Raw genomic sequence first — 19,066 nt, 5'->3', positions numbered from 1 at the left:
AAAAGTCATAGTATTTTTTGTTTTTGTTGAAGATTAAATTTATAGATTGCAGTTTATGTTGGGTCAAGTTGATGCTTTCAAAAGTCTATATTAAGGATTCTAGTTTGTAAGTATAATTCATACACACCTGCCACTTTGTGAAATTGCATCATTAATAGCCTTATTCACTTGTTCATAATTATAATTTTGGTCACTTGCATGTTTCCACATATGAGACTTCAGGGAAGGAGGGTGGCTGCATACATATCCACAGAGAGAACATCTGAAAAACAGTGAACATAAGATAACATATTGGAAGTCAAGTCTAGTAACTTTTTTTAAAATATATTTTCTAAAACCAGCCAAATAATTTAACACAGATGAGAATTAATCCCCCTACTCTGGAAACATTTGGTCAAAGAGAAATTTCTCTATGTTGCAGAAAATCCAGTGTATCATTGTAATTTAATGTCACTAATTAAAAATAAAAGTCTACCTTCCTTGTTTTAAGTTTATATGCTGCCCAAGTAAATGTGATCAGAGAGTGATGTGAATGGTTAACAGGGTACGGGTTAACTGGTACCTGAGAGCAGCCCCCTTGCCCACGACCCACCGCAAGTAGAGAGCTGCTCCAAATGTACAGGAGGGCTGAGAGCAGGAGCCAGCTCCCCCATGTGGGGGGCATACAGCAGTGACAAACCCATGCACTATGGCTCTTGGAGCAGAAGCCAGTTCCTGCATGCACTGGGCTGCCAGCTATTGCTGCTTCCCCCCTAGCCTGCTACACTGCCGGTGGAGGGGCCAGGAGCAGAAGCAGCCCTTCCCGTACCTGGGGTGGTGGTCCCTGGCTGCCAAAGTCCAGCACAGAGGGAAAGGGCACGCCGATGGGAGCAGAATCCCACTTAATTGATTAACCGTGATTTTACATCCCTGTTTTCAGAATAAAACTTTGTATGAAACAGCTCATAGCTAAGAAATATGTAAATCAAATTTAATTTAAAAAGTGAATCAAAACAAAAAAAAGTAGAATGTCGCTATCAGTTTGGCCATAAAAAACCTATTAGTTCTTATCACTTCAATTTACCTTCCATTCTATGAATGAAATTCAGTGTGAAATTAGGTAATAAATGTAGATTAACGTCTTGTGATATTTTGAGGCAAAACAAATAACCAGAAAGAGTAAGTTTGTAAAGTTTGCCACTGAACATGTATAACAACTTATTTCTCCATTAAATTTAGTTTGAATTTCTAGTTGATATTTGACACAGCAGACATTATCCCATTAATCCAACTCTTTCCAACACTAGTTACAAATTCAGATTATTGAAAACCCTCATGAAAAAGTCTTAACAGAAAACTAGAATATGATGGTTTATGGACTGTTCACTCACACTGAACAGAAAATAATGTATTATGAAATTCAGCTGGATGATTAAAAAACTTTGAGAAAGTGTCATAGAATGAGATCCTAAGTATGTTTTTAGATAAATTTGTACAGAATCCTACTTGATGTAATCGTCTATTAGGGATGTCATTGGGCAGACAACTACATAATTAACTGAATAACCTGGACTTATCGGTTAATCCTGTTGACTACACGAGTTCCCCTCCCCCTTAGCTGCCTCAGAGGCAGCAAGGGGGAGGGGTGAGAGGCAGGAGCTGGTGCCTGTAAGGAGCTGGCCTGAAAGTATTAAAAATATTGTCTAGTAGTATAATCATATGGAAATCCTAATACTGCCTGACACAAGTAAATGGGAATTTTGCCATTGACTTTAAATGGCAGCAGGATCAGTCTCAACTACAGCAGTCTGAATTTGCGATGGCTTCAATTTCTACTAACAAAGTCTCCCCCTCCCCCCCCAAAAAGAGGAAATTCTATTTTTCCAGACCTAAAGAATAGCTCTGAGTAGCTGGAAAACTCTTTCACCAAACAGAAGTTTGTCCAATAAAAAAATATTACTGGCCCACTTTAAGTCTCTAATTACATGCTTGAGTACTATTTTATTGCAGAATCTTTGCCTTATTCAGTGTTCAGGTTTGGTAGTATAAAGCAATAATTCTCAACCTATTTACCATTGTGGGCACATCCTATACTACATCTAGTACCCTGAGGATGTTACATGGGCTGCAGCACTGTGTCGATTGGACCACAAGTGGCCCATGAACCACAGATTGAGAACCACTGGTACAAAGCAGGGATGTTAAGTAGTGATTAATTTGCTAGTAGTTGTTGTTGTTAAGGAAGGGCAATAAAAGTGCTCACTAGTTGTTAAGGAAGGGCAATAAAAGTGCTCACTTCTGGCTCACGTTGGATGTCAGAACAACTCCTGGCTGCCTCTCTGCACTCTTAAAGGGACAGAGAGGAGCCGGTGTGCAAAGACGCTGACGCAGGCTATGTCTCGCCTGCAAAGAAAAGTTGGAAAAAGATACGCAAATTGCGAACTGCAATTTGTGTATCTTTTTCTGCTTTTCTTTTGGAAGAGACTTTTCTGAAATTTGGCCCGTCTACATGGGGCCAAATTTCAGAAAAACCTCCTTTTTCGACACATACCTTCTTCCTCATACAATAGAAATTGTTCTGAAAAAGCAGACACGTTTCTTGGACGTGGCTTAGCTTTCTGGGATAAGCTCTGCAGTGTAGACATAGCCTCAGTCTCTGGTCCCCTGTTGGATCTCAAGACAGCCCCTCCCTCGCGCTGCCACTCTGCATTCTGAAAGGGACAGAGCAGCAGCAGCTGGTCCTGCTCGCCTCGGTCCCTTTAAAAATGTAGAATGGCAATGGAAGGGAGGGGGAGCTTGTGCTGAGACACCCCCATGGGAGCGGCTGCTCTATCCTTTCAGAATGCAAAGTGGCAGCGCGGGGGAGGGCTGTCCTGAGACCTGATGGGGGACCAGAGACTGAGTCAGCATCTTTGTATTTCGGCTCCTCTCTGTCCCTTTAAGAATGCAGAGCGGCGTGTGTGTGAGTTATCGAATAGTCAATAGTGCTACCCGATAGGCTCCTGATTATCAGGTAGTCAACTACTCATTCACATCCCTAGTACAAAGTAACTGAAGTGAGAGTTCAATACTTATTTTTGAATTCTTATAGTTCAAAGAGCAGACTCCTAGCTCAGTCACTTAGTATCACATTTTTGCTTTCAGAATTATATAACACCATGGAGTTAATGCTATTAGGTATCAAGTACCTTCAGCTGTCATTCATTTAAAATCAAAGCTGAGTATGTGGATTACTGTCCATAGTTCAATATATAAGCATATTGCACAACATGTGAGGCTATAAAATGAGTTTGCCGATCTAGGCCAATGTTTTACACACTATATTTTTACATTATCCCCATTACACTTTTACTAAAAAAGACAGGGAAGACCACTTAATTTTGCAGTCTGTTGTCCTATAGAAGACTTAGCTGACAGAAACTAGGTCATTCTGCAGTTGTGTCTAGTACCTGGCAATCGAGTCCCTTATTTCTATAATATAAATCATCATACAGAATTAGGGTTGCCAATTTTTGTTGGATATATACCTGCAGATTTCATGACATGACATAACCTTTAATTAACGATTAATCTTTAATTCTTGAAGACTTCAGGCCAATCTGGAGGGTTGGCAACCCAATAAGAATTCAGTTTAATTTGCCCTACAGAGTTATCCGGTGCTGAATTATTAAGCTTCACTGTTCAAGAATGTCCTAAATGGACATATTGTAAAAATTATCTCATAGCCTTTGACACAGCAGATCATCAGGGACACGAGAAGCCAGAGATGTGGAAGTTTTCAGTAATCCTAAGTAACGCCGCAGAATGCTGATTTACAGAGCATACTGTGAGGTTTCAGAGTGTATGGTTTCTAGTGCTACTAAAATGCTCTTGAAAAGGAGTGTAGTTATGAGGTTTAACGTATGTCCACACTGCCTACGGTGCAGTGCAGCGACTAATTTTTATTGCTGGGGGAAGAGCTCTCCCGGAAATTAAAACAAAACAAAACACACAACACTTCCCAGTAGAGGGCCAGTAGCTTTATGGCGGGAGCAAAGTGCCATCTCCACTGGCACTTTTCAGCACTGGAATCTTTATTGCTCAGGAGTGTGTTTTTTTTCCACACCCCGTATAACTAATGTTTTAACACTGAAAGTCTAAGTTTACATTTCGAAATTGTGAAGAATATGAATTGTTTTCTTGAGATCATGACTTTTATATATGTGTTTAATTCCAGTGGCTCTGATTGCCTGACCAGTCCTGCAGTACGAGTTGTTTAGTGACTTTGCAATTTTGTTTTTGTCCTAGGTTTTCAATTCCTTATTGCAAGTTGGCACTAGGTAGCCAAGCCTTTTGGCTAAGATCAAGTGTAGTAGGGACCAGATCAGGGGAAGCATTAACTTATTTTACCTGATGGACTATGCTTACTTCTTGTTTCAGGTAGACCAGTGTTTCTCAACACTTTTTTTTTTTTTTTTTTTTTATAATATAAAGTACCTCTTTAAAAAAAAAAAAAAAAAAAAGTACCCCCAGTACCTACAGTTTTCCGAGACACAATTTTTTTCTACCTTTGCAACACATTTGTTTAAACAACTTAATCATAGCTGGGCAGGCGATGAAATTTTAGGGTGTAAAAAGAACAAAAATAATAAAACGCTGAACAAAAATTCAAAAATTCAGTTTTCTCCACATTTCAGTTGTGTTAACCTACCCCCACCAGACTTCTCTCAAGTACCCTAAGGGTACTTGTATCACTGGTTGAGAAACACTGAGGTAGACCACTGGACAGAAGAGGACGCAGGACAGACCACACCACGGGGCCAGCTCCACCCATGGACTTATGAACTATGTTAGAGACAAAGACTCTGTTTTCCTTTATGGGTGGTGCCCCCGAGGACACTTATGGACTAAGCCTTCAATACCACCCTTCCCACCTACGTCTGGAACAAGGCCTATCGCTTTTAAACCTTTTATGCTTGCTTGTTTTTGCTGTAACCCACCATTGACTGCCGATTTCACTGTACCGTATCTTGTTAAATTTGTCTTTGCTTTCAATTTTTTTTTAAACAAACATTTGCTTAATAAAATTCTCTCTCAATATATAACATGTGGGAACTGACTACTATTGACACTTATTTACCAAATATACACAGACATAAGTGACTAGTAAGACTTGTGTTCTTTTCTAGGACAACATGATACAAATCCAGATATTCTCTCACATGGAGTTATTAAAATTACTAAATTAGATCCAATACTTTTGCTTTTGTATTATTTTAGCTTGCAATAGAAAATGAGACAGGGAGAAAAAAATAACTCATGACTATCTATCCAAGTTATTGTCTTATTTAGACTACAGAAAAAGCAATGAATCCAAACTACACTTCATTTCATAAGGCAACAAAATCACACTACTGTTGCTTTTGCCAACTGATAACTGTTACATACTTGTACTGTTCCATTAGCTGCACTGCCTGGTGCTCCTGTGGGTGGCGCCTCATATGACATTTCAAACTATTCATATTTGTTGTAGCGAAGTCACATACCCGACATCTGAAGAAACAACAACAAGTGAATGATCCCAACACTCTGATAGTTGACCACCAGTACTGTTCCACAAATAAAAGCTCCAAGAGTTAGTATTTGTATTTCTGAAAAATTGTAAGAATAGTAGTTTACACAAGTCTAGATCTTTATTATTATTTCTGTGTATCAGATTATGTACATTTTTAGCATAAAATTTGAGTGCAAGTTATTTTCATGAACTCCAAATTCCACTCAGATTTGCATCCTGCAAAATCTTACTGAAATCAACGAGTTTCATGAACTGTAAAAGGGGCTCAGATGTACCCATGTCTATCCCAAGGATAGGTGCCAGGCTATGTCAGATCAAGGCAAAAAACCTTAATAGAGGTATTGTAATGCCATGTTCCTGGCAGATCTCCTGCTTCAAGACTACAAGTTCTCCTTACTCCTTATATTAAGGCATCCACACCTTCTCATGTCACTTAAATATTATCTTTCACTTATTAAGAAAACTAATAAGTGTCAAATATTTTTAAAAACAGAAATTGGATATACTATAAACAGAGCTGCAATTAGGTGCCTGTGGAAAAAGATGACAGAGCATGCTGCTTAATTAATTAATTTTATTATTGAATTTTTAATTTAAAAGTAAAAAATATCTCCATTGAAAGAAAAACATCCTAGATACCTCAAAACTAGATCTGTGGCCACTGCACAATGTGCATAAAAATCAAAATATTCCATGTAAAACCCCCCCCAAAACCAACCAACCTTCCTGTAGATAGATTAAAGCATCACCTAGGGTATGTCTACACAGCAAAGTTGTTTTATTTCAAAATAACTTTAAGAGCGTCTACACAGACAAACCGCAATTTTGAAATTAATTCGAAATAGCGGCGCGCTTATTTCAAATTTGGTAAACCTCATTCCACGAGGAATAATGCCAAATTCGAAATAAGTGCTGTGTAGACAGTTATATCGAAATAAGGGGCCTCCAGCCTTCCCAAGGTGCCCTGGTGGCCACTCCAGCCTCAACCAAGAACACTCCTCTCCCTCCCTGGAGCCCTCAAAAGGGTTGACTCTGGCCACAGTGCCAAGAGTCCAAGCCCGCCAGCCCAGAGCCAGCAGTCACTGCCCCTGACCCAGTGGCCCCCAAACATGAGCCAGCAAGCCACTAGCAGCCAGCCCTCCACCGCTCCCCAGAAGCAGTCTGCTAGCTCCCAGGAGCCTGACAGGGGCTGGAGAAGGTGGGTGCCTTCCTGGTCAAGGGTGAAATTAATGGACCTTATTCAGGTTTGGGGGGATGCCCCCAATGTCCATGATCGCCACACTAGATGGAGGAACGCGGCCGTCTATGGCAGGATAGCTGCCAGCCTGGCCACCAAAGGTCACACGTGAACCCAGGAGCAGGACTGCATGAAAATCAAGTTGGTCCGGCGAGACCCCGAACACTGAATCCTGAGCTTCCCCTTCCCCTTCTTTCCCTTTCCAGAGGGTTTCCCCCTCCCCTCTCCCAAATTCTCTCCTCCCGTCTCCCGCTTCCTTTCCCCAGTCTCACCAGAGTTTCATCCCCCCCCCCGTTTTGTTAAATAAAGAGAGTTTGTGGTCATGAAAATACATGTATTTTATTTGACACCAGGAAAGGGAGTTAGGGAGGGGCAAGTGGAAGGAAGTGAGAGAGGAATGAGGCACAAGCCCCTAGTGGGGCAGACCAGGGAGGCTCTTAGTGCTTCTCAGGGTGGAAGTTCTCCCTTAGGACACTGGATACTGACAGCCCCCTGATGGACCTCCTGGATGGCAGCCTGCAGAAAGTGCAACCAGGCCTGCAACAACACGACCATGAGAAGCACTAGAGTGCCTAGGGGTATCTCTGGCTCCATGTTGCAGAGTGCTGTGGTGTCCCGAGTGAGGGCAACCAGAGCACGCAGAGACAAAATGCTTTGTTGTCCCTCATCGAAGTAGGCAAGCAAGCAGGGAAAGCTAACAACTGGCTGTCCGGAAGGGGGGGGGGGGGGAAGGAGAGGAGAATCCCTTTAAGCACAGGCCTCAGATAGCCTCAGGCAGCAATCACACAAAGTAACTCCTGACCGGATGCCCTGCCAGACCGGGTTCCAGCCGGCCTTAAATGCACTTCAGCGTCCACTCAGTGTGGACACGCTATTTTGAAATAGCAAAACGCTATTTCAAAATGCATTTTGTGTGTAGACGCGTTATTTTGAAATAAGCTATTTCGAATTAACTACAGTATTTCAAAATAACATTTCGAAATAATGCTGTAGTATAGACATACCCTTATTTACTAAAGGCATACCCTTATTTACTAAAGCCATTCAATTCAATTAAAATACTATAGGTATACAATTTTCAAGAATTTAGCTGTTTCTTAAAAAAAGTTATTAAAAATCAAATATAATAGATATACAGTACTCTATATTTAACTCTTTTAAAACAACCTATAATTAGATTAGGTATTACTACATAGGCAGGAAAGTCGTTATGTCACCTGCATGGTCATTTCAAAGATATCCAATAAATAATCCAGTATGTTTCCTATGCAATTAAAAGTACTTGTCTGGTCAGGAACACAAAATATGATTTGCCTGCTAATTTCCTAATCAAGCCAAGGGGACTTTTACACACATTAGTATCAGGCCCTATTTGTTTGGTTTGACTGTTACCAAGTAAATAAGTACTCCAATTACGTGATTTTTGTTTTGCAACTTAAAATATTAATGAGTATTACAACAAGGACTAACATTTGAAACTAGAGGAAAAAAGGCAACAGTGATAATCTAACTTCTCAAGACTAAGTACCCTCTCTTGAATTAGTTTCATACAATATTTACCATACATTCATATATATATCATATACACACACACACACACACACACACAATATTATATAAAATGAAATACACTTTGAGTGGCCACCTTTCAAAGCTCAAGAGGAAGAAGCAATTTAAATGTTGCCAGCAGATAATGGTCTCTAATTTGTCCTTTATCAGACAATCCTACCAACCAAAAACAAATCAGAAATCAGTATCCACTACCATTAATTTAGCTTAAAAATTTCAAAGAGCATAAGAATGGGTCAGACCAAAGTATCCATCTTATCCAGTATCCTGTCTTACAACACTGACCATACCAGGTGCCTCAAAGGGAATAAACAGAACAGGTAATCCATCCTCTGTGGCCTATTCCCAGCTTCTGGCAAATAAACCTTAGGGACACCATTCCCACCCATCTCAGTGAAAAACTACTGATGAACTCCCTAAACCAGTTACAGTTTTTTTCCCCTTAAATCAGTTATAGTTTTGGTCTTCACAACATAGACAGTGTGCTGACAAAACAAAATAGACCCTGGATATTTTGTATATTCTCTCTGCTTTAGACAACAGGCTACTTGAAACAACACAAACACCCAAAACCTCTGGGCCAAAAGGGTTTAAATGAAACTGAGAACACTTTCAAAATAAACCCAATGTACACAGAATATCACTTAGTATATAGAAACTGTAATCAGTATATGGGAATAAATTAGATCTTAATCACTGCATATCTGGCATTCATATTTCTCCAGAAATATTCACCTTCACAAAAGCAAGCAGGTCAAAGAGGCTCTCACAAGTTTGTCCTTTCTAAAGCTGATATCCTATGAAACAATAGATTTAATCAGAAGAACTGCAATGTTTACCTATACATTTAATCATTCTGCCCTTCCCCAGGAGCTTTCCTTGTCTCCTCAGAATGCTAATCATCATTTATACCCCCCCACCATAAAAATGTATGTTTGAGCAGAAACTTGACTTTATCAGAGACTTCAGTATGTCCTCCTTCATAACTCACAAACAGCAAGGACAAAAATTGATGATTTTTAATTGGATTTTTATTTAAATTGGATTTTAATTGTAATTAATTCGTTTAAATAAACCTGTTTATAATGAAATCTCAATTTAATACAAGAAAGTAAAATCTTTAGTAAAATCTAAACTTATGATCATCTCTTAAAACATCTAAATAAAAAATGCAGAATGTATAAGCCTTTATAAAAAAACTTGAGTTAAAGGCTGCTTTTCTTTATGAAAAAACAGGGGAACCCAATTTTTTAAGGTCAAGTTTTATAAATTATGGCACAATAGGTCATGTACTGAATTAAAAGTTTGATCCAAGGGAAAAGGCACAGAACATGTAATCAAAAAGAAGCAACTCTGGCGTCAAAACAGAACACTGTAAGAAGGGACAACATTTTTCAGAGTGCAGCATCTACTGTTGATTTCAAGATCTGGGAACTGGAGAAATAAATTCCATAGCTGGACATCATAAAAAAAAAGACCGTATTTAGAAATATTTTTTAAGAAATTCCTGTACTTCTGGGTAAAAAACAAATATGCCAAATGTAAACAGTACAATAAAGAGGTGAAAGGCTTGGTTATCAGAATGAAATATTATGAAACATACTCCTCAGAAAACAATGACTTCGAAGGTGATATGAGTATATATCAACAATCTGGATCAGTTGGTTAGTAAACTTATTTCTGCACCATTCTTATTGTCTACCTACCATGTTTACTATGTTAGTAAACAATATCTCAGATTGTCATAAATTTGTATTTTGGGTGGATTACTTATGAATTTCAGAATGTTTATTCTATTCAAAATATAATTGGTATTTTAGTTTGTGGAATTGTTCAATATAATCAGACACCCTGGGCAAAGACTGTCTGTTTTAAAAGTAAAATGTAAAGTTTATTAGGCACTTCAATATTTTAAGTGTTTTTAATTTTTTGCCAGTTGTTTGGAAGGCTGCTAGAGATGTGGATTTAAACAGATTTAGATAATTAATAAATCATAAGTATTATCCCTACAAATCTCGGATCAAAAAATTATATAATTTTAAACAGGGGGTACACGCATCTGCAACAGTTTTTCATTTACACTCTCATTGTTTTAATAAAGAGCACTGAGTAGCACTCAGAGAGGGACTTTTTTTTTTATCATTTTATTGCAGGGTCCATCTCAGAAATAAGGGATTTTAAGATTCATCATTTGTAGCGTCTACAACTTCAGATTCATCTGCTGGTATGAAATACAACATTACTTGTACAAATCCTCCAAACCCAAATCAAAAATTCATCATTCAGTAAAATCACGGATGAGTATGTAATCAGGACTAAATTCCAGAAAGATTGCATAGATAAAAATAATTGCTTTTGTGGTTCATTTCTGCAACACATTCTTTTCATCTTGTTCAGAACAAATGTTTCATTGATGTGGTTCAACCATTATGACAAGACTACGCTTCACCTATTGGAGCAAACTTTACTGGACACAATGTCAGAGGTGGAAACTGAACAATATATAAAAATAAATGAGGAAGTTGTTAATATGAGTCTAGATTGGTGAAACATTATACATAATTATCTTTATGTTACAGATGACGATGTTTGTCTATCATACAGAAACAACAGCTATATCAGAAAATGCCCATATATTAGAATACTTAAAAAGTAGGAGCAGTAAAAGTTATAACAAACTGAATAAAAATTCAAGTGTCAGGTGTATAGCTCTGTCAGGGTATGTTTACACAGCATGGCTAAACTCAAAACAAGCTATGCAACTTGAGCTATGTTAATTGAGTAGCTTAAGTTGATACAGCTTATTTTGAATTTGGGCACGTCTACACAGCACTTATTTTGAAATAAAACACTCTTCCTCTGACTTCCCTTACTCCTCATAAAATGAGGGTTACAGGAGTCGGAATAAGTAGTCCTCCTTCTGGACATTATTTTGATATTATGTCGAAATAACTGCTTGTGTGTAGATGCGCACTTTGTTATTTTGAAATAATGTCAATTATTCTGAAATAATGGTATTATGTAGATATGCCCTCAGAGACAAATGGAATTCAGTGGTTGACTGTTTTGAACTATTTATTAAGATCTGGCCTCTTTGATAATTTGTGAAGAAAATAATGACAATAGATGGAACTGTCACAGCTAACAGTCAAACTGAACTAAAGAGAAATGTTGAAGATAGGTTGACTACACCAAAACCTATATTTCCATAGCTAGAGCAAACTGCAAAAAGATTATTGCTGCTGTTGAAATGTGGAAAGAACTTCTAGGGTCTCTAAAGAAACAAATTCCCCAAAACAAAGTTAAATTGCAGGCAGTAAATAAGCAGATGACTGAAGCATTTACTTTGTTTATTTTTCTCTACAATATTCTCAGCTCAAAATAGCAAGGTAGATGTATAAGAACACACTACACTACTTTAAGCACCTAAAACCAGTGTTTGGTCAAGTATTAAACCAGATTTTCACTGCAGTTTCTTCGGCAGGCAACAAATATTTTCAAAGCTGCAAAACGGACTGGGAGTTAAAAAAGGAAGGGAAACTTTTTTTCAAGTCAATGAATAAAAACAAGGAGGATGAAGATGAGCTCTCTCAGGACCTGACTGGTTCCAGAAGAGAGATTTTTAAGGACCATGGAAGATCATTATTGCCCCAGCACTACCAGCCCCACCTCCTGCCCTCTTCCCTTCTCAGGCTTCCCAGCTGGGTCTTGCATCGAGCTTCCCACCCTCCGTCTCCCCACACAGTCCAGTTGAGCTGCACACACTGGCTCCTGCCCCCGCTGCAATCCAGCTGAGCTGTTTGCCAGCCCTTCCCCGCGTAGACCAGCTTTGCTATGTGCTCCTCCTTCCTCTGCATTGCACAGGTTCCCGGCCCCCCCACCTTCCACAGCACGCTGGTTTATAGAGGTGCATCCTGTAGTTTTAACAGCGTGAAAAAGAGCCTAAGTAACTTAGGAGGCTGTTGTTTCATTTTCAAGAGACTGAGGGAAGTAGGAACTTAAACGCAAGTCACTTTCAATGTAGGCATGCTTGAAAAATTTCCCAGGCTGAGATGAATTCATTGACTACTGACTAATCCTTCTGATCCTTTAGTAAATCATTCAGTTATAAATGTAAAATGCATTTTGATAAAATAAATGTACGTATCTAAAATATTTGACCATTTTGGTTTAATAAAAATACATTATGTAGCTTGTGTGTTTAAATTCTAGTTATCCTAATGTTGCCTGACACAAATGAGCAAAAAGTAAATTATCTAGTAAATAAGGATATCATCATTTTTAACATACTAAAATGTACAATAAATAAGACTGAAATAAATACATAAATAAATAAATAAATATATATATATATAAAATGGTTTACTTAAATTAATAGTTATAGTGTACTCTCCTTGGTAACAGAAAGATACGCTAAATATACTTTAAACATGCTATCAGTTGTGAACAAGCATGTTTTAATGGTTCTCTCAAATAATAAGCATGGGCCTTTATTAGTAAATAAATTAAGTATAAATGGAAAAGTCGATTAAGATTAGTGATGAACTGATGCTTTCCATTTGGTGATTTAAATCAATCCACTATGTCGCCAGTGTCGAGTAACAAGAGCTGTGCCACTGTAGCACTTGTAGTTGAGACACTAAAAACCAATGGAGAGAGTTCTCCCTTGGCTTATTTACTTCCCTGCCCATTAGGGAAAGCAGTTATGTTGGCAAGAGAAGCTCACCCACTAACAGAGCAATGTCTACACTGGTGTTTATGTCAGTATAATTTAAGTCGCTATGGGATACAGATTATTCATATCTCAGAGTGATGTAAAGTATATCAATGCAAGTTGTAATCTAGACAAGATCTTAAAGGAATAAATACTACTCTCTCTTATACAACCTTTTATTGTAAGGATCTCAGTTTTCTATTCTGTAAGAGGGAAATTGGCGAGAGCAATGAGAGTCCAATTAGAGTCCACTTTTGTAGCCTATGTTCACACCAAAGCATTCTAGGTCAGATCTGGGCAAAAACATGACTCTTGCTACATTTCAAGGGCAGAGGAGCAGTGGGGAACCAGGACAGGGGAGGCAGAGGCACAGTTTCTGGGACTGGGGTGAGCAGGGTCCCAACTGCTGTACTTCTGCCTTTGAAAAGCATTTCAAAAGCAGAGGTGCAGCTTCTAGGACCGGGCGTGAGCCAGAACAGCTGAGTCCCAGCTCACATCTGCTCCCCCACTGCAACTCTGCCTCTCCTAGCCCCCCATGGAGACGGTGCTGGGGGGAAACCTGCTTCTCCCGCTGCCGATAGAGGTAGCAAAGTGGGGGGTGGGGGAGAAACTAGTCGAGTAGTGATTCGACTACCTGATAAGCTACCTGACTAGTCACTTACATCCTTACTGGGGACAGGAAAGGAGGATTTCTGGTATCTTCCACCTCACTACTTATATCAACAGCCAGCCATCACTGATTGTAGAGGATATTTTCTGGTTTGTTCTTTTCTTTCCTGCTGGAAGACTGGATTTCCACAGCGCTGTCAAGTTTGAACAAATAACTCTTGGGAATCTAAAGGAGAGATCCCTCACCACAATAAAAAAGCTCATCTTATAAGTGTTGGATTCTAAAGTAAATCTTCAAGTCCTGCTAGAACTCTGTGAAGACACTATGACAATGGTCACCAACCAGTAGATCAGGATCTACTGGTAGATCTTGGAGCCTCTGGTTTGGCTGGGAAGCTAACAAGCACTAGCACTTCAGTTGCCCCTCCACCGACTGTCATGCTGCTCCTACCCTCTGCCTTGGAGATGCCACCAAAAGCTTCCTGCTTGCTGTGAAGGGTGTGGGAGAAAGAAGATGAGGAGCGCGATGTCAGGGTATCCATCTTCCCCCCACTTCAAGTACCTTATTTCCACACAGAGAGAAGGGGCTGTAGAGAGCATGGCAATGCCAATCTCTGTCACTCTCACACTGTGTCACTGTCATTCCCACAAACACACACTGTTGTTGATACTTCTTGTACAGCTTGCAAAGTGTGCTGTTTTTGCTTTTGACTGGTCTGTGCATATCATAGTTTTCATTTCTATCTTACACTTAAATTTAATTCTTTGAGTAGTGAGTTCTCAAATGTCTAACGTGTCGTGGCTGGAGTAATTATCCCTGTGGTGCTTGTGGAAGTGGCTGGCATGTCCCTGCAGGCCCTGAAAGGCGCAGAGCAAGGAGTCTCCACACACTGTCCTTGTTTGCAGACACCACGCCTGTAGCTCCCATTGATCAGTAATGGGGAACTGTGGCCAGTAGAAGCTGTGGGCTGTGCCTGCAGATGAGGGACAGCACATGGTTCCATGGAGCCACTGCTGTACATGCCATTTGCTTTCAGGAGTGGTGCAGGGGTAGGGCAGGAGCAAGCCTTCCTAAACTCTACTACTCCACCATCCGGAAGCTGTCCCAGCCCTGCTTCTCCTCCTACACCCAACCTCCTGCCCCAGACATTAGTTCCCCTGCACCCAAACTCCTTCCCACAGCTTACACCCTGACACCCCTCCTGGACCCCAATCCTCCACCTTGTGCTAAAGCCCCACCTACATGCCAAACCCCTTGGCCCAAGAACAGAGCCTGTACTCCAACTCCCTACCTCAGCCTGGTGAAAGTGAGTGAGGATGGGGGAGGAAAGGGGATGGAGTGAGCAGTGGGAGGCCTCAGAGAAGGGGTGGAGTGGGGCAGGAAGGAAGCCGGGCAAAGGTATTTGGGTCTGAGGTAGATCTTACATTGCATTTATATTGAAAAAGTGATCTTGCGGTTAAAAAGTTTGGAGACCCAGTCCACTGAGGCATTTGAACCTTGTTATTTGTTGTTTAATTAGTTTAAAACAAAGCTTTTAAAGTTTTAAACATGATTGGGTATCACAGTCTCAACTTTACAGAGAATGCAGATTCGTACCTCACTTCAAGACCATTAATGAACTATTTAATGTAAAATATGATAACATTTTCATTATTTACCCCTCCAAAGTGTCATATTTCATTGTTTCAAATTCAGAAAAAAAAGATGATATCTACAACTGAAAATACATACTGTTGCACCATCCCAAGTAACTTATTGGATTCTAAATATATAGTTTGACTGAGTCTGCAGCTCCTTCCATTTTTTAATGGATTCATTTCATTTACTTCTTAGTAGAACTTTTAAACTGATATTAAATGTTTTCTACAATGATACCCTAAAAACAGTCATTAAAATAAACACATCAGCAATTTAAACTTTTTAGTTACAGTTCTAAAGCCCAGTGATAATGAATGACTATTCAGACACTCACCTGTATGGTTTATCAGAGTTATGAATTCGTCTGTGATTTCGTACTCCAACATAAGTTGTGCTTGTGTAGTCACATACATCACATCTATAGAGTTTCTGGACTGAAGACTTGTTTCCTGTGTGCAATACATTTCATTGTTTTAAAAATATGTTTTTTCTACTATAGGAAGTTTTAGGATGATAGTTTCAGACTGATTAGGATTATGAAACATTTTTTAACATTTTGAAGTGATACTTAACAACGAAGCAAACTAGAAATGGACAGCTACACCTAATACATGTACATTTAGCTTACCAGAGATATTCTGTATGCTCCCAGCTATTTACTAGAGCCATTAAGATTTAGGAAGAGCATTCTCTCTCAACCCAGCCTCTCCCCTTCTCTGGTTCCTGAAGTCAGGACGTAAAATTTGTAATATTATGATGCTACAGAAAATGCTGGGCTCAGCATTTTCACTGCACCGCAGAATGAAGTCAAAGGAACAGGCTGGCACTAATAAAGAAGAAAAAAATTAACAGAACAAACTAAATCAAAAGCTTCCTGAATAAGTTCTGGTTAAGAGATCCATTTTATCTCCCACTCATACGCTATCTTTTCAAAAAAGTTTGAGACTCTTTAGATTAGGTTAGGATATAAACCAGGAGTGAGGAACCTTTTTTGGTTTGGGGGCTGCTGATTTGGATGCTTTGAGGTGTAGGCATTTAAAAGGAAAGAAGAGAAACGTTTCTACTAAGATACATTGTAACAATACTATTCATACCTACTATGCAATACTTTTTCTTTTGAGTGCTGAGGCCTGGGCAAATCAAGAAAGAATGCATCATGGAAGGAAATCTAACCTGGAAATGAATGATTCTGAGGCTCAAGGACAACTTTGTTCTCCGCTGAAGACATAAGAAGGTTAAAATCTTGTAAAAACAGAGATTTCAAAACTTTTTGCTAACATGACTGTAACCAGGAAGCAGATCTCTGCCTTCCTTCACCCACCCACCCACCCACCCACCCACAAAAGAGTTAGATACCATCAGGTTGAATGGATACGGAGGGAGAGCTAGTAGTATTGTGAGCAGATTCCAGATGGGAAGAAAGATTTATCTTTTGGTTTGGCTACATGTTGCTAAAAGTAACCTTGACACCAGCAGGCTATCCTGGTCCATGCTATTTCCTGTAGATACCACTGGACAAAGGGAGCTTCCCTTGTCAGTACCCTGAGGAGGCATAGGTAAATATAGCTGTGGCAGCTCAATAGGAGCTAACTCTGGCGAACTGCTGCCATTTTATTGCCTACACCTACCTTACAAAGTCAGGACTGCAGTGGACCGAAGTCCTAAACTGCTGTTTCACCTGTGCTGCCAGAGTCACAGAATCTGACATGAACAGGTGTTTAAACGTTTGATGATTGTTCTATATTAACAGCGTTCTAGACCTTGTGTACAAGAGAAAGCATGTGGAAAAGATTGAATTGCTTCTTTAATTTGTCAGGACAAAAGCCCAGCCCAAATGCCTTGACCTAAAGGAGAGTTCAGGAATCAGAAAGATAAAACTGATAAAGGATACACAATAACAATATCAATAATAATATCAGAAAAGAATAAAGGCAATCTGAATGAAACTCTAAGATTTAAAGTCTCTGAAGATCCAGGTGCCGATCAGCATTTGATTATAATTACTGCCAAAGCAGAAATTTGATAGACCACCTACAATGTGCTGAGGTTACTAATACTGTTAAGAATTTTTACACATTCTTTTAATTTGTAAGCTGAAAGCTCTTATACTGTTGCAACTACAGTAAACTTCCGATAATCTGGCACCTTTAGGACCCAGGGGGTGCCAGATTATCAGATATGCCGGAGTACTGGAAGGGGGGCGATGACGGGTCTGGGGTGGGGGTGGAGTTGGCGGGGAACTGCGCAGCGTGGGAGAGGGCGGCGCTGTGGGACCAACCCAGCAGCACCGCCCCCGGCTTCTGCAAGTCAGCCGCTGGTCAGTTTCAGCAGCAGCTGACTCGGGGAAGCCGGGGGCAGAGCAGCTCCAACAGTCTGGCTGGCCGGAGTATTTCCAGGTTCCAGTTGGTGCCACACTATCAGGAGTGCCAGACCACTGGAACGAGGTGTACAGATAGTTCGGATTAGGCTTCCTAATCCGAACTATCTAGTCCGTGCCGCGTGTAGCCACGCGGCACGGGGTCCGACCTAGTCGGCATTTAAAAATGGCACCGGCCGGCTTTATGCAAATGAAGCCCGGGAAAATCAAATCCCGGGCTTCATTTGCAACTCCGTATGACTACATTACCCCCCCTAGTTCAAACTAGGAGGGTAGTGTAGACATACCCATTATGAGTGGATTTGCCAGAACAGGGGAGGTCCCTCTCCTCATGGCCCATCCTGCCCTGCTGATACCAGACTAGGGCAGTCTGACCCCACTGTTACCCCAGTGGGGCCTTCTAGCTGCCGCTGGTCCCGCTGCTACCAGGGACAAAGTGGGACAGCTGGAGCTCCACAGCAGGGTCCAGAGCTCTGCAGTCACTTAGCTCCACAGCTGGAGCTGGATCTCTGCAGCTGCTTGGTTCCATAGCCCCAGCAGGGGTTGGGGCCAGAGCTCCGCGGCCACTGTTGGATTGTAGCTTGCTGGCCACAAGAGTTGCTGGTTGCAGCTGGGGCTAGAAATCCCCACCATACTGAACTCCCTACTCCCAGACTGGGCTCCCAGCTGAGTCACCAGTCCCCACTACTGCACTCCTACCCCACCACCAGACCTCCCTGGTTTTGGGCTCTGTGGTCCAGGAATATTGTCATGCCGGACATGGATGTAGCCAGACCAGAGAGTCCCGGTTAAGGAAGGTACAACCAACCATTAATTCTGCCAGAAGAAGATGCTGAATTGACATAAAAATTAAATAATCATGTATATATACACACCTAACAAAAAGCGAACACACAACACAAGAATCACCCTCACTTTCTTGAAGGCACTTTAAACAATAAGTAGCCTAAGGCTGAGGATACCCTGCAACTCTGTCACGAGGACTTTTTCCTTCAGGCTGCCATGAGACTCTATACTTAGTAAAGCAGAGAGGGGTCTCTGAGCTGCTCTTCCAAATTTCACACAAACCATAGATATCAAGATTCAAGGCCAACTTTGCCTTGAGCAGACGGCCTCTCCAGGTGTTCAAAATCACAACATCTGAACATGTACAAGACTTTTAGTTGAGAAAGCCACGTTAATCTCAAGTCTCTGCTATGACTGGGAGATGGAAAATCTGCAACAAAATGTGGGGTGATCTATCACTTCAGTAATGCCAACTCCTTTAGAATTGAGGCTCTGATTATCCAGCACCAGCTGAGGAAGGGCAGGCACTGTGTGCATGTCAGATACATTTTTACCAAAACCCCTGCCTGCCCAACTCGCCAAAGGAGAAAGGAAACAGGGAG

At 40.5% G+C, this 19,066-nt stretch overlaps 1 protein-coding gene across 5 annotated transcripts in view; it reads right to left on the bottom strand.

Annotated features, from left to right (window-relative positions):
* Positions 1 to 19,066, bottom strand: part of ZNF507 (zinc finger protein 507) — a 39,790-nt gene that overhangs the window by 4,735 nt on the left and 15,989 nt on the right. For 3 of the 5 annotated variants that reach the window (XM_075940141.2, XM_075940142.2, XM_006121219.5), the window contains 3 exons: positions 15,636 to 15,750; positions 5,407 to 5,511; positions 128 to 262 (listed from right to left, as the gene is read on the bottom strand). In XM_075940141.2, coding sequence (XP_075796256.2) covers positions 128 to 262; positions 5,407 to 5,511; positions 15,636 to 15,750 — 355 coding nt within the window. Of the gene's footprint in view, positions 1 to 127; positions 263 to 5,406; positions 5,512 to 9,074; positions 9,137 to 15,635; positions 15,751 to 19,066 lie in introns of those variants that run through there. The other 2 variants (XR_016350515.1, XM_075940143.2) reach the window with 2 other exon arrangements.

The sequence above is a fragment of the Pelodiscus sinensis genome, chromosome 12, assembly GCF_052426305.1.
Source record: "Pelodiscus sinensis isolate ZL-2025 chromosome 12, ASM5242630v1, whole genome shotgun sequence".
NCBI lineage: Eukaryota > Metazoa > Chordata > Testudines > Trionychidae > Pelodiscus > Pelodiscus sinensis.
This window is presented reverse-complemented; position numbering and strand designations above follow the sequence as displayed.